Source organism: Echinops telfairi, unplaced genomic scaffold (genome assembly GCF_000313985.2).
Source record: "Echinops telfairi isolate 266 unplaced genomic scaffold, ASM31398v2 ScPeMD7_70;HRSCAF=299, whole genome shotgun sequence".
In the NCBI taxonomy this organism is placed as follows: domain Eukaryota; kingdom Metazoa; phylum Chordata; class Mammalia; order Afrosoricida; family Tenrecidae; genus Echinops; species Echinops telfairi.
The window spans coordinates 60,022,024-60,036,548 of NW_022103968.1; the positions used below are offsets into that span (position 1 = coordinate 60,022,024).

The 14,525-nt window shown below is 40.0% G+C and overlaps 1 protein-coding gene across 1 annotated transcript in view; it reads right to left on the reverse strand.

Moving 5' to 3' along the window:
- The window catches only part of DNA2 (DNA replication helicase/nuclease 2), a 49,411-nt gene extending 35,117 nt beyond the window's left edge, over positions 1-14,294 (reverse strand). The window contains exons 1-5 of the mRNA XM_045291679.1: positions 14,215-14,294; positions 12,033-12,215; positions 9,817-10,000; positions 7,629-7,774; positions 4,653-4,784 (exon numbers count right to left, since the gene is read on the reverse strand). Of these exons, the coding sequence (XP_045147614.1) occupies positions 4,653-4,784; positions 7,629-7,774; positions 9,817-10,000; positions 12,033-12,215; positions 14,215-14,294 (725 nt within the window). The remainder of the gene's footprint in view (positions 1-4,652; positions 4,785-7,628; positions 7,775-9,816; positions 10,001-12,032; positions 12,216-14,214) is intronic.
- Positions 14,295-14,525: the final 231 nt, after the last annotated feature.

Genomic DNA, 14,525 nt, shown 5'->3' on the forward strand with positions numbered 1-14,525 from the left:
CTTACTCACTGCTGACAGAAATGCTATATGGTACAGTTGTTATGGAAATAGTGTGCTGGTTCCTCAAATCACAAAAATGAAACTCTATACCCAAAAGACTTGAAAGCAAATACTCAAATCAAGACCTGAGCAACAATAGCTAAAAGGTGGAAACAACCTAAATGCCTACTGACATTGAGTAGACAGACAAAACACGTTCCAAACAAACAATAGAACATTAGTCAGCTAGTGGGAGAAAGTTTTTACATATGTGCTATAATAAGGTTGGAGATGGAAGATCTTACGCTGCGTGAAATAAGCCTAACACAAATGGAGAAATATTGTATGAACTCATTTATATGAAAACAGAAAAGACCAATGTACAGAGAACAGTCTATTAGCAGTTGCCAGAGTCGGAAAGCAGGGGGAAGGGTGGTTAGTGTTAACAGCAATATCTCATGGTAGTCACTGAGGTCACACTGGACACCTATAAAAAGTTGAACTGGTAAAGGCTACGTGACACAGCATTTACACAGATGAAAGACAAAGTGTAGCTGTTGAGCCTGCTTCCTAAGATTTGGTTTCTTATTTTGGAAGTTTGGAGCCATCCTACTTAATTGGCCTGAAAACATATTTAGTGCCTCTGTTCTAGCTATGTAGGATCCCTAGTAGCGTAGTGGTTAGAGACAGATGGAGCTGGGATCAGCAAGGTCAACACTTTGAAACCACCAGCCGCACCACGGGAGAAAGGAGCTTTCTACTCCCATAAAGAGTTATAGTCTCACAAGAGGCAGTTCTACCCTGCCCTGTAGGGTGGCTATAAGTCAGCATCCATCTATGGGCAGTGAGAGTTCTACTTCCTAGTTCTATGCGCAGTGTATGGGATCTTAAAAGCTTGCAAACAGCCATCTAAGGCAGAACAATGGATCTTTATTCACCTGAAGAAGCAGAGGACAGAAAGAGTAAACAGAATGCTGCTAATTTCCTCTATAAACAACTGCCCTTTTTGCCCTGAGGCCTGAAGAACTAGATGGTGGTTAGCTACTATAACTGAACATTTTAAGCAAATATTCCACAGAAGTATCCTGATTAAACAGAGAGAAAGACAAGAGCCCAAATTCTCATGGGCTCAAGACTGCTTAGGACCATAAAGGTTGGATGAATCCTTGAAAATAATACCCATGTGGTAGTTACATGATTCAATGTCAACTAGACACTCCTGGGTGGAGTCAGACCTGTCAATCAGGTCACAGCCTGATGCTGTCTCCTTGAAGGCATGGCTTTGTGATAAGAAACTTCCTTTTCTCTCCTCCTTCTTCCTTTCTCTCTGCTACTGGCCCTCTGAGCTGCCAGAGCTCTGCATTGTTTCCACCCACCTTGGAACCACATGATTGTGCACCCCCTACCTGTAATCGTCCACATTCTGCATCCTTGTGTGTGGCTGCATGAGTCTGCAGAGGGACTTATGGACTAGTATCAGACTTAAGGACTTCAGTCGTAATGAGCTGGGATGTTTTCATGATATATAATTATTTCTTGACAGCCAGTTATTTCTTGTACATACACAAGTCTCACAGGATTTGTTTCCCTAGTCAACCGGCCTAATGCACCCTGACATCATTTTTAAAAACTTAAAACCAAAAATATTCTTAGGTAGGTTAGCAAAGGGCTGGGAATGTCCCTTAATGCGTGCCCAAAGGGCCAAGCTGGGGGAACAAAGGAGTGGCACACTGCACATGCCCAGAGGCTTGGATTCCCACCAGTAGGCAGGGGTGGGCGTGAACCTGAATTGGCCCACCTAGGCCAGGTGAATTCAATTCAGCCAATGGGGTCGACCAGGGGTCTTCCACCACGCCTCCCCGTGGAATCCTTGAAAAGGCAGAAGCCCGAGTCCCAGGACGGAGAGAACTTTGGCACAGAGGGCTTTGGCAGGACTTTGGGACATTTTTGCGTGATGCCGAGCAGCTTCCAACCAGGCCGCATGTTCAGGAGGAGCCCCACAGGTGCCATGTAAACCTGAAATTTCTTCTAACTCTCATAAAACTCACTTCGATCACGAATCAGGCTTCGGCGTGAATTCTTTCTCACGCGGAGCCAAGGACCGAGGTATAGATCTAGCTCCAGAGAGATCTCACAATATCTCCTGAGGTTTTCTTTAAACCGAACAATACTTTAAGCCTTGGAGGACTGGGGCCTAGTACAAAGAATAAAGTTTTCATGAAAGCAAAAACATGCAACAACAAAAAGCCCAATACTAAAGTAAAAAACGTCTGCCTTGAGCATTACGCTCTATGAAGAACTATCAACATGAGATAAAATTGGCATCAATAACTTAAAAGATCAGATAGGATCTATTACTGAGGGGGAAAAAAACCTTACTTAAGGGTGACCAAAATTAGGCCCCCATCATGAATCTAGGGTTTGCCCTTCCTGTCACATGTATACCCCTACTCCCTTCCCTTCCTATCATGTGTTCACCCCTAGCTCATCCCCTTCCTGTCACGCCTATGCCCACTGAATATCCCCCTCCTATTGTTTGTATTGCGTATTGTACAGCCCCTTCCCGTGACGTGTGTGGTTACCTATAATCACGCCCCCTAAGGAGATAAAAGCCTTGGTGAGCAATAAACCAGGTCCCCCACCTCGCCTAGCTCCCCAACCCTCGTCAACTCGTGCTGTGCGCGGACCTGGCTGTTGAGATCATGGCCATCCAGGAGGTGAGCATGCTACCATGAAATGTGACTGACTTCTTTATGTTACTCTCGCTCCTATCTCTCATATTCTCTATGACTTTATTATAATCTTTATATATATCTCAACCATACAATTGCACTTACTGAACTCGTGATTAGTTCTGGGGGGCTGGCCTTTCCCCCACAGAAAAATAAACCAAGTGTCAAATAGCATTAAATGTCCAAATGATAAGAGTGCTAAATTTTAACCTCACTGCATCTGCAACAATCCACTTTCCAGTGCATTCTGCATGTTAGCAAGTCTGTTCACATCCTGGTCCATGGGCTGAGGGGATTCACCAGGGGCTTAATCCATGTATTTCCCCTTCATTTTTTTTTATATTGAAACACCTTTAAAATAAATCTAAAATTATATTTGACCTGACTACATCTGCCAGTCAACTTCAGAATGCTCTCTGTCCAGAAACAGGGCTGTTCAACACCCTCCACTACGGTCAGAGGCATTCACCAGAGGCTAAGTCTATGTGTGGACCCCGTAAACGGATTGTGATCTTCCAGTCATCCAGAACCCTCTGCAAACCAGCTGTTCACAATTTAAACTCTGGTATCATCCCTTCCTTTGGTTTTGGATTATATTATTTACAATCCTTAGTTCACACAGACTAGTGTGTTCTTCCATGTCTTAGATGATGCCTCACTTAAAGACAGCTGCTTGTTTAAAAACAAGCTTTTAACACCCAGATCCTATTCTTTCAGAAAGCCAGGCACCATCTAGTTTCTATGGCTTATAAATGTCTCTGGATCACCTTAGAGCAATGGTTCTCAACCTTCCTAATGCCACAACCCTTTAATGCACTTCCTCATGTTGTGGTGACCACCAAACATAACATTATTTTCCTTGCTACTTCATAACTGTCATTTTGCGCTACTGTTATGAATCATAATGTATATATCTGATATGCAGGATGTATTTTCTTTTTTTTTAATATATCATTTATTAGGAGCTCATACAACTCATCACAATCCATACATACATCAATTGTGTAAAGCACATTTGTACATTCATTGCCCCCATTATACTCAGAACATTTGCTCTCCACCTAAACCCCTGGCATCAGCTCCTCATTTTTTCTCCTCCCTCCCCACTCCCCCCTCTCATGAACCCTTGATAATTTATAAATTATTATTTTGTCATATCTTGCCCTGCCCGACTTCTCCCTTCACCCACTTTTCTGTTGTCCATCCCCAGAGTGGAGGTTATATGTAGATCCTTGTAATTGGTTCCCCCTTTCCAACCCACCCTCCCCCCTACCCTCCCAGTATCGCCACTCACACCACTGGTACGTAGGATGTATTTTCATTGTTACAAATTGGACATAATTAAAGCATAGTGATTAATCACAAAAACAATATGTAATTATATATTGTGAAATACTTATTTCCAATAACAAATAAATGAAATTTGATCTTGAAGCATGGTGTAGATTAGTAAGTCTTCATGCCAGGTACTCGTATGTGGGCATATCTGCATGTGAGCAGACCTGCCTGGAGCCGGATAGGAGTGGTGTCTTGGTTCCTAAGACCATCGGAAATATGTTTTCCGATGGTCTTAGGTGTCCCGTGTGAAAAGGTTGTTCGAGCCCCACAGGGGTTGCAACCCAGCAGCTGAGAACCGCTACCTTAGAGACATCATTGTCATTTTATGTCAGAGAACATTATTAGTCAGCCCCCTGAGCCATCACTTGCACTGCCATCAAGCCATTGCTGACAGAGAGCGACCCTATAGGGCAGGGTAGACCGCCCCCTGTGAGTCTTCAAGCCGTAAACTTCACAGGAGTAGAAAGTCTCATCATTCCCCTGTGGAGCCGGCTGGTGGTTTCAAACTGCTGACCATAAGGTTAGTAGCCCAAAGCGTAAGCACTACTCATTGATAGTATCATTAGTTTCGCCAATGGTATAGAAAAAATAAAGGTTACTTACAGAGAGAACTGCATCTGAGGGAAATCAGTTGAAGGATCCTTATGCATAAAATCTCCAGCCCATTTAGAAAAGGAAGGAAGATACTCCTCTATTTCATGTTTTACATCATCTTGATTTAAATTTAAGCGGTACCTGCCAAAGAGATACTAAAGATACATAAAACATATCTAAACAATAGTACCAAGACATCAAATTTCAGATTTGCTCCAATTCTACATTTCAGCTAAATAAAGGGGTTATACTTACATCTTTAAGAGATGTTGCTACTGAAACCAAGTAACAAAAATATACAAATACAAAACTAGAAAAAGACCAGATAGAAAGGTAAGATCAGTCTTACCATAAAATCTAACAGGAATAAAATTAAAAAAACAATATAGAAGTTTCTGACCGATTCTTTCAAAAATTTCTGTCAGAAATCAGCAGCAACTAACAGAATCTACTCTCAGTTTTTCGGGTTGCCCAGAAAGTCAAAACTAATGCATTAAAACCCAAAACTCAAAATAATAATAATTTATAAATTTTCAAGGGTCCATGAAGGAAGTGGGAGCGGGGAGGGAGGGGAAAAATGACAAGCTAATACCAAGGACTCAAGTATAAAGCAAATGTTTTGAGAATGATGATGGCAGCAAATGTACAAATGTTCTTGACACGATGGATGGATGGATGGATTGTGATAAGAGTTATATGAGCCCCCAATAAAATGATTTTTTAAAAATAATAAAAATACAAAACCCCCAACACTCCTACTGTCCTAAGGCAATACTACTTAATATTTAATTATTTCAGTCTCATTCTCTCATGGGTTTTTACTGGGGCTTCCTAAAACTACAGCACATACGATATTAACAATATATTAACTGCAGATACAGATGTAAGACTTTAGTCAGTCTTTTCTTTTTTTTAAGTCAGACCTTTGAAAAAAATTACAAAAATGTTTATCAAGGCCATCCATATCTCACTAATTTTCAAATTTGTTACATTTCATAAAATATTATATATGCTAACATGTAAATCAATTACAATGATTTTTAAATGAATGAACAAGCATGCTAATAATCCATACAAGGAAAAGCTCTTCAGGGTACTCAATTTCTTAAGATAAAAACATTCTTAGAACTAATGCTCTGAACTTACTCTCTACATTGTTTTCTCCTAGCTCTTTCCCTATGACTGAGCCGCTCCATCTTAATCACCACTCCCGGGTGTTAGGAACAAAACACACCAGGTAGCATGTCGGATGGCACAGATGTTTCAGTCTTAACTCTACTCTTACAAGATGTGCAACTTTGGGGAACACAATATTAATTACAATTAAGGGTCCTCAACTGTAAGATGAAGATAATAAATAAATCAGAAAGTTAAAGAATTAGGTAATATGTATAAAATATGTGGTTGATGGATGAAAACCCAATGCAGTGTAATGATCATAATCGTAATCACTTGTACAGTGCTCACTATAGGCCAAGTGAATTTTTGGGCAGTGCAAATTTTTAACACAGCTGCTAACCAAAGGGTTACAGGTTCCAGTTTACCTAAGGGTACCTCAAAAAAGGTCAAGTGATCTAATTCCAAAAATCCAGCTCCTAAAGCCCAAAGGAGCACAGTTCTATTCTGACACATGGGGGCTACACGTCAGAATCGGCTCAACAGCCAATGTCTTTGTTTCTCTACTGGGCCATACACTTGTCTACGTACTTCATATGAACTAACGTTTTCAGTCCTCCTTACAGCTCTATCAAATAGCCGCTACAACTGTCATCCTGGTCTTCACCCAAACCAAACTCACTGCCATCAAATCAAGTCTGACTCCTAGCATCCCGATTTTACAGCTGAGGAAATGAAGGCACAGAGGTACGCCCAAGGCACACACACCTCTGGCTAAGGTGCGACTAGAAATCTGAATTGCAGAGTGGGACATGAGCTAAATGGACCCTAAATAAGAAAGCAAAAGCTTTATCAAATATAGTCAAACACGGAACCCCTAGTGGTGCAGCCACAGGCAAGACACAACTTATATGCTTTGGTTTCTTCACTTATCAGACTAAAGGTGGCTGACAGTTTGACTAGAATATCTAAAAGCACTCAAAACAGTGTCTGGCATATGGCTGGTTTCAAAAATTACTTTTATTTGTGTCACTTTTAAATCAGTTCTGTGGAAAACTGGAATAAATATTGCCTGTAAAAATAATGTTGCACAGAATTATTTTACAGTTGTCAACTGGTCTGGAAATCAAAATTATTACTAATATGTGATGCAAGATGGGAGCCACCATAGGCTCCAACAGCTTATAAAACCATTTATACAGTCTTAAAATATAAAGTAGCCCTAAATAACCAGAAGCACCCTGCTTTATAAGATCTGTAACAAAGAATGACATTTATATATCATCAATCACCACAAAGAAAAATCCACAATATAGATATTATTCTTTTTCAGAGACTCTAAATAAGTTGTTAGTCACAAAGTTAGAATTGAAAGTAGGTTAATTTGACCTCTAATTCTACACTTTTCATGTCATTTCTTTTCTAGAACTAATGTGGACAATATTTCATTCCTCTCTAACAGCAGATATGGAGTCAGTTTTGCACAAGCATGAAATGTTTAGACATTTTAACCTAAAGTTTTCTGCTATGCAATTTTAGAAATGCTTCACTTACAACACACTACTGCAACCTTGGAATCTACATTGTAGCAATAATGTATATTAAATAATCTACTGACCAAATAGGGAGATCTGGTGGAACAGGCATTAAGGGCTCAGTTGCCAACCGAAGGTCAAAGATTCCAACTCATTAGCTGCTCCCAGAAAGATTTATAATCCTGGACATCATGTGTGAACGTTCTAACCTGTCTTATATTCACTGACATGGAATCAACTTGATAGCAACAACCTAATAGTGAAAACCACACAGGTTCCAGAAAAATAAGCTATATAACAAAACCATACATGTAATTCTTCTCCTACTACTTACATTTCCTTCAGGTGCCTTATTTCTTGAGTAGTTTTGAAAGCAAGCGCGTGTAGTTTTTCTGGGGCAAAGCTATCATTTACTGCTTTTTGAAATACTTCATGTAGAATCGTACCAGTGAGCATTTGGTGTGTGGCAGGATCTGACTTCTACAAATTAAAAAAAAAAGTCATACAAACCAAAGTGCAGCAATTAGATAGATGCCAAAATAGTAAATAATATTTATTTCAAGTAAAAGTTTCTATAGGTAACCTCCACTTTCTTCTACTCTGAATTACTTGAATTATTTTACAAATAAGTTATTTTAAGACAATGTATCCCTTCTTAATAAAAAAAAAATCAAGATAGAATATTCCAATATATTCTAACAACTGTTCTTCTACTCAAAAGAAAGTCAATCAAGATAGACCACATGAACTCACACAAGAGTTTATTCAAAATAAAATTTAAACTCACAGCAAAGTTTTCTTGCTAATGTAATGGTACTTTATTTTCCAAGTAATTCTTTATCAATAGAAAACTTTCCTTGAAGCTATTAAAAAAAAAATCACCCAACTCCACAAAACCCTCCATCAGGAATTCAAAAATAAATTCAGTGGACTACTCAGTACTATCTTTCCAAGATGCATGTATACCCGAAATTATTTCAAAATAAAGACTGTAAAATTATTCAGAATTAAAATCACTGACTTATACATCTTAAATGGTTAAAATGGCAATCTTTTTGTTACTTATATTTTATCATAATAAAAAAATTAATATTCAAGTCTGCTTTCAAACTTCTAAAACAGAAGTTGATTTCCCCCCTACAATTCAAGAATACATAAAATCTAAACTATAAATAAATGACAAATAAAATAATTAGAAATTTTATTTTGGTATAATTTTTTTCCCTTCTTTTTATGATCCTTGCTCAGCTATATTTTCAGTTTTCTATATATGCACAGATTGTTATTGTATAATAATTTTTCTAAAATTGGGGGGAATTACCATTTAACAAATAAGCCAGTTTCTTCAACAAATAAATGGCCTTGAAACAAAGGTGCTAAGTGGAAGGTAGAACCAACATTCATTAAAAGGAACTCATGAGACATCAGTCAAATGTAACAGAGGAGCTTGTTTGCTGATTGAAACAAAACCACTGAATATAAAAGATGCATCTGAGAAAAGATTCTAAAGGGAGACTGGGCGGTGTGAGTGGTGATACAGGGAGGGTAGAGGGAGAGTGGGTAGGAAAGAGGGAACCGATTACAAGGAACTATATGTGACCTCCTCCCTGGGGGATGGACAACCGAAAGGTGGGTGAAGGGAGACATCGGACAGGGCAAGATATGACAAAATAACAATTTATAAATTATCAAGGGCTCATGAGGGAGGGGAGAGCAGGGAGGGAGGGGAAAAATGAGGACCTGATGCCGGGGGCTTAAGTGGAGAGGAAATGTTTGGAGAATGATGAGGGCAATGAATGTACAAATGCACTTTACACAATGATGTGTATGTGGATTGTGATAAGAGTTGTATGAGCCCCTAATAAAATTATTTAAAAAAAAAAAAAAAGGGGGAGACTGGGCATTAGATTAATTATAAAGAATAATTGTTAGCCTTGTTGGGTATGACAAAGATATTGCTTATTGTTCTTAAAGGGTCCTCGGCTATTTAAACCTACCTTAAGAGAGCCCTCAACTGTCATTTGCTTGTGTATCTCAGAAGGTCTGAAACCAGCACAATGCTGGTTACTGAAGCTAGATGTTGGGTACATGAAGGGTCATTACAATAAGTTCTCTGTAGGTCTTTGAACCTTTGTTTGAAATGCTTCACTTATTTTTAAAAGAGACTTTTACATGTATTTTTTGCTTAGTGGGAATTATGTGAAGCCAAATTAAGAATGGTCTAAATGTATATAACATTTTTAAATTTCATCACTTAATTTTCATATTAGAATTATTTTATTAAGTTCAACAGGAATGAAAGAACTTAGGCGCTGTGTCCCAGCACTACCACTTACTACCTATGTGGCTTTGGGCAAGTCACTTACCCGCTCTAAGCCTGATTTTCTTCATCTGTAAAATGCAGTTGCTTAATCCAGTCTATCTCCCAATCATATCCCAGGATTGTTAAGTAGATGTAATGAAATAATCTAACAGTGTTCTGTACAGTAAGATCCTACATAAACATTAGCCATATAATTTACCCTGAACGTTTCACCCAAAACAGCTCTTCTCATACATCGAATACTACTGGCTACACTTGTGCCAGAAATCAGCAAGTCTGGATATAAAATCAAGTATCCCGAATCTTTATCAATTATCCAAGTATGAGATTTATAGTCTCCTTCCAAATGAATGATGTCTCCTGGCTCTACTGGAGCAGAGCACCTGAAAATAAAACGGAGTGACAGAATAAATGTATAATTTAAGTTCCTACATTTAAACATCGTCATGAAGTTTTTTAAGTATTTCTAAATTTCTGGGTTATTTTAAAAAATAAAATGCCAAAATGCAGTCTTCTGAATTGATTTCTAGTCAGTCAACCATTTTCTACCTTTGAACTACATCTGAGAATGCCCGTGGGGTTTCTTTACATATCAACAACAAAAACTGCTCAGTGCTGTCAATGTCCATTGCAAAAGCTGTCACCACGTTAATAGCAAAATAGATAGCTCCAATTATACAGTAGGTAGCCTTAATAATTAACTTTCTCTTTCTTAAGACTTAGAACTTTTTTTTAAACCATTTTATTAGGGGCTCATACAACTCTTATCACAATCCATACATACATCAATTGTGTAAAGCACATTTGTACATTCATTGCCCTCATCATTCTCAAAACATTTGCTCTCCACTTAAGCCTCTGGCATCAGCTCATTTTCCCCCTCCCTCCCATTCCCCACAACTTAGAACATATCTTGAGGCATCAAGCCAAACCAAATGTAACCAAAATAAAATGGCAGATATCTAATTCAAGCCATCCATCCAACTTGCAGCCTAGACTCATTTCTCTGCATCTCCCTACATCCCTCACATTTGGTTTAAGATAAAACACCTAGAGTGTAAGTTTTTGTTTTGTTTTTTCAAAGCAGTAATTAAATTTGCATAATGCAAACTAACCTAAATTTTAAGCAGTCATCTTAGAATATAGTGGGAAATAGCCATTAATAAGCTCCTAAGTACATAACTCAGAAGCCCTGGTAGCATGGTAGTTATGCATGGGGCTGTGATCCTGAAGGTCAGTAGTTCAAAACCAGTTCAAGTTCCTTGGGGAAAAGACAGCATTTCTACCCTAACCTATAGGGCCAATCTGAGTCAGTATTGACTGGATGGCAGTGAGTTTGGTTTTGGATGTACTTGACTTACAAATAACAATAAAAATCAAACGGTTTTGAAATAAAAGGCTTGAGATGGGATAATACATACAATCTTCATGTAAATCAATTCAGAGTCCCTTATTAACAAGTAAATCACTGAAATGTGATGGATTTTAAGATGGTACCCTTAAGACTGTTAAATCAAAGGTCCTGGATAAAACACAGAAAAAGGTGGGGAAAAGCCCAAAATCATAAAAGAGACCAGGGCATACTGGTCAGACAATCTGATGGAACCTCCAAGACTATGCCCCGCCCTCCCCTCTTTTTAAGACTATGGTCATTGGTCACCTTCCAGGTCTGGAACTGAACTCACCCCTGTGTTAAAATAATCAATCATTTAAGATCAAAAGGGCAGCACTTAGAGAAGCACCTCAGCTTCCCATCTTCCTTGAGCATTCATTCTAACCCCTTTCCTCTCCAGGAGACCTTGCTGCTTAGCTGGTCTGCACTCCAAGGAAACCATGTTGCAGCCATGTGGCAATCATGTGGGAACTGTGTGGCAACCATGTGTGATCCAAAGGCTAACAGGTCAACAAAAGAGACACAACAGGACTGGAGTGCAGTGCTGAAGAAATACAACACTGCCGTCCACATCAAGGAGTTTGACAAGGACAACCCTCCTTGACAGTGCATTGCGGCCTGAGCCTTGGGTAGTTTCTGTGACACAGGACATTAAGCACCTCATCGACCATTTCTCTGTTCAAATCTGGTTGAAGCATAGATTGTGCTCACACACCCAGCAATCCATCCAAAACCAGGTTTTCAGTTAAATTCCAAATATCAGAGACTGGATTCTTCAGCCTTGCTAAGGGCACACCTCCTCTCTGCACTCCTTTGTTGTGGTTCTAAACAATTACCAAAGCAGGAAAAAACGGAGGGGAGAGGGGCAGAATTTATCCAAGGACAAAGTACAGAGGGTTAAGAAATATACAGGAACTGATCAATTAAAACTGATGTTCTGTAAACCTTCACCAAATTCACGATAAAAAAAATTTTTTTTAAAAAGACTGCTGTATTAGTGATCAAAGTCACACAAAAATTACCAATCATTCCGAAGGATGCACAATTCTTTATGTTCCAGCGACTTGGAGGCAGTGATGCTTAGATGTTTTTCATGGCTTCTCTCTTCATTCTGTACAATACTGACAGCTAAAACCAGGTACCGGTTATCAACTCCTTGGTTCAGAATAGTTTTAGGAAAGGAAGCTTCCGCTTTCTCCTGAGAACTAAAACATACATGTAGAAAACCGTTTTAGCACAATCTCAAAATACAAAGCCACTCTACCATAACTGAGCATTTTGATCAAGGACTCAATGGGCCTTGATGAAAATGGGAAAAACTGTGAAACAGAATTACAAACTCCGTTGAAATCCAGACTTCCTGGCCCCTTTGGAAGTCCCTGAGCCTATTACCCCTAGATAATCTTTAAAACTTGAAGCAAAATTATCCTCTGAAGTCATCTTTAAAACAAACAATAACCCAGAACAAAAAATCACAGCAATGTGAATGAGGGGGAGTGCAGAATGGAGACCCTAAGCCCATATGTAGACAATTGGGCATCCCTTTATAGAAAGGTCACAAGAAAGAGACAAGCCAGTCAGGGTGCAGTATAGCACTGATAAAACATACAACTTTCTTCTAGTTCTTTAAATGCGCCCCCCACCCTCCCCCACTATCAGAAACTCCAATTCTACCTTACAAATCCAGCTAGACTAGAACATGTACACTGGTACAGATAAGAGCTGGAAACACAGGGAGTTCAGGACAGATAAACCCCTCAGGACCAATGAGAGTAGTGATACCAGAGGGTAAGAGAAAGGTGGTTGTGAGTGGAGGTGGGGGTGGTGGGAATGTTGGAACCAATCACAAAACAGCCTATCACATTAAAAGTACTTTCCATTCACTTAATACACTTGTCAAGTGTGCAATTCCATTCTTGGAAACATTTTTCAAACTCATCTGTTTGGATGGCTGATGGCACCTCCCTTGTTTTTTTACCACCTCCTCTACTAGTCCTGTCTGCCACAAATCAGGCCTTTTTTGTCACACACTGCTATGCAATCTTTTCAGAATCTCCAAACAGAAAGCTTGATTAACAGTCTGACCTGGGGAACAAACTCAAAATGTGAACTCCAAATGCAAGCTTCGGGAAGTTGATGGCTGTCCAGAACAAGGTTTGTCATAAATCAACATTTCAACCATTTTTGAAATGAGAAAATCACTCCTGCAACTTGAGGTTTTAGCCATAGTGCTATCCTTGCAAGCTGTGTTCAACATCACAACAGTTTCTGAGTAGCCTCCCCCTCCCACACCACCCACCATCCACCCCCGCCAAAAAGCAGGGAACAAGTTACATAGCCACATTCTAAAACAAGGTTCCAGTGAAACTGCTTTTACAAAAAAAAATTCACTGTGACCAGAGAACCTTCCCAGGCAATGCCACTGGGTGCACTAACTCCGGGAGTGTCTAGATGCTCTGCTCTGCCCAGTGCAATTCCGGATTGGCAGGACTACCCCCTCATAGGGCTATTATAAGTCAGAATCTATTCAATGGTAGTGTATTTAGTTTTTGAGTTTTAGTCATATTGATTTCTTTTCAAGTCACAATCTCTCCATTTAAAACACAAAATGCCTTTCACTCTTCCTTTAAATGTCTTTGTCATCCAACCCTTGGTTCTATTCTTGTATAACCTGCTCACACACCTATCCGATCAATATAGCCTCAAGTTATAAAATGCTGTACACTCATAGAGGCCCTACAAGACAGCACTACCCATGCAGGTTTCTGACAGAGACTCTTTAAGGGAGTAGAAAGGCTCATCTTCCTCACAGAGCAGAGTGGTTTTGAACTGCTAACCTTGCAGTTCGTAGCCCTACTCAAAACTTATTGCTATTCAGAACCCAAAATGAAAATGTCCCTTAGCAATGACTAGCATTGTCATTATTATTAAGCATCATTGGGAATGAGATGTCCCACTATTCACAAGCTGCTTGCAACGGTTTTCGCCAACAAAACACTACACGAACAAGCATCTGTTACGTTATTAGGTGCTGTCAAGTGAGTTCCGACTCATAGTGACCTTATGTACGACAGAAGAAAGCATTGCCTGGCCCACCCATCCGCATCTTCACAACTGTTTCCTGGGTGCCCACTGTAGCAGTCACTATGTCAATCCAGAGGGTCTTCCTCTTTCACGGGTCCTCTACTACGGGGTGGCTTTAACTCCTTATAACGAACACCGTTTACACCTGGGGCGGGGGAGAGCCGGAGGGAGGTGGTGAGGGCGGGGGCATCCGTTACCATGGAGTCGACTTCGACTCCCGGCGACCGTGCACACTCAAGGGACCACGAATCCTGGAAATCAAGGGAAAGAATGGGCCGCTGGGACCGAGAGCCTTGAGGCAGGGTCCCAATATGGCCGGAAAGAAAACCCTGCGAAGAGAACCCCCTCTCCAGAGGCTCGTCGGGGGCCGGGGGACCCAGGACAACCGCCGGCCCGCCCGCGACGCAGGCCCCTGCCGCTCCTTTCCCTTT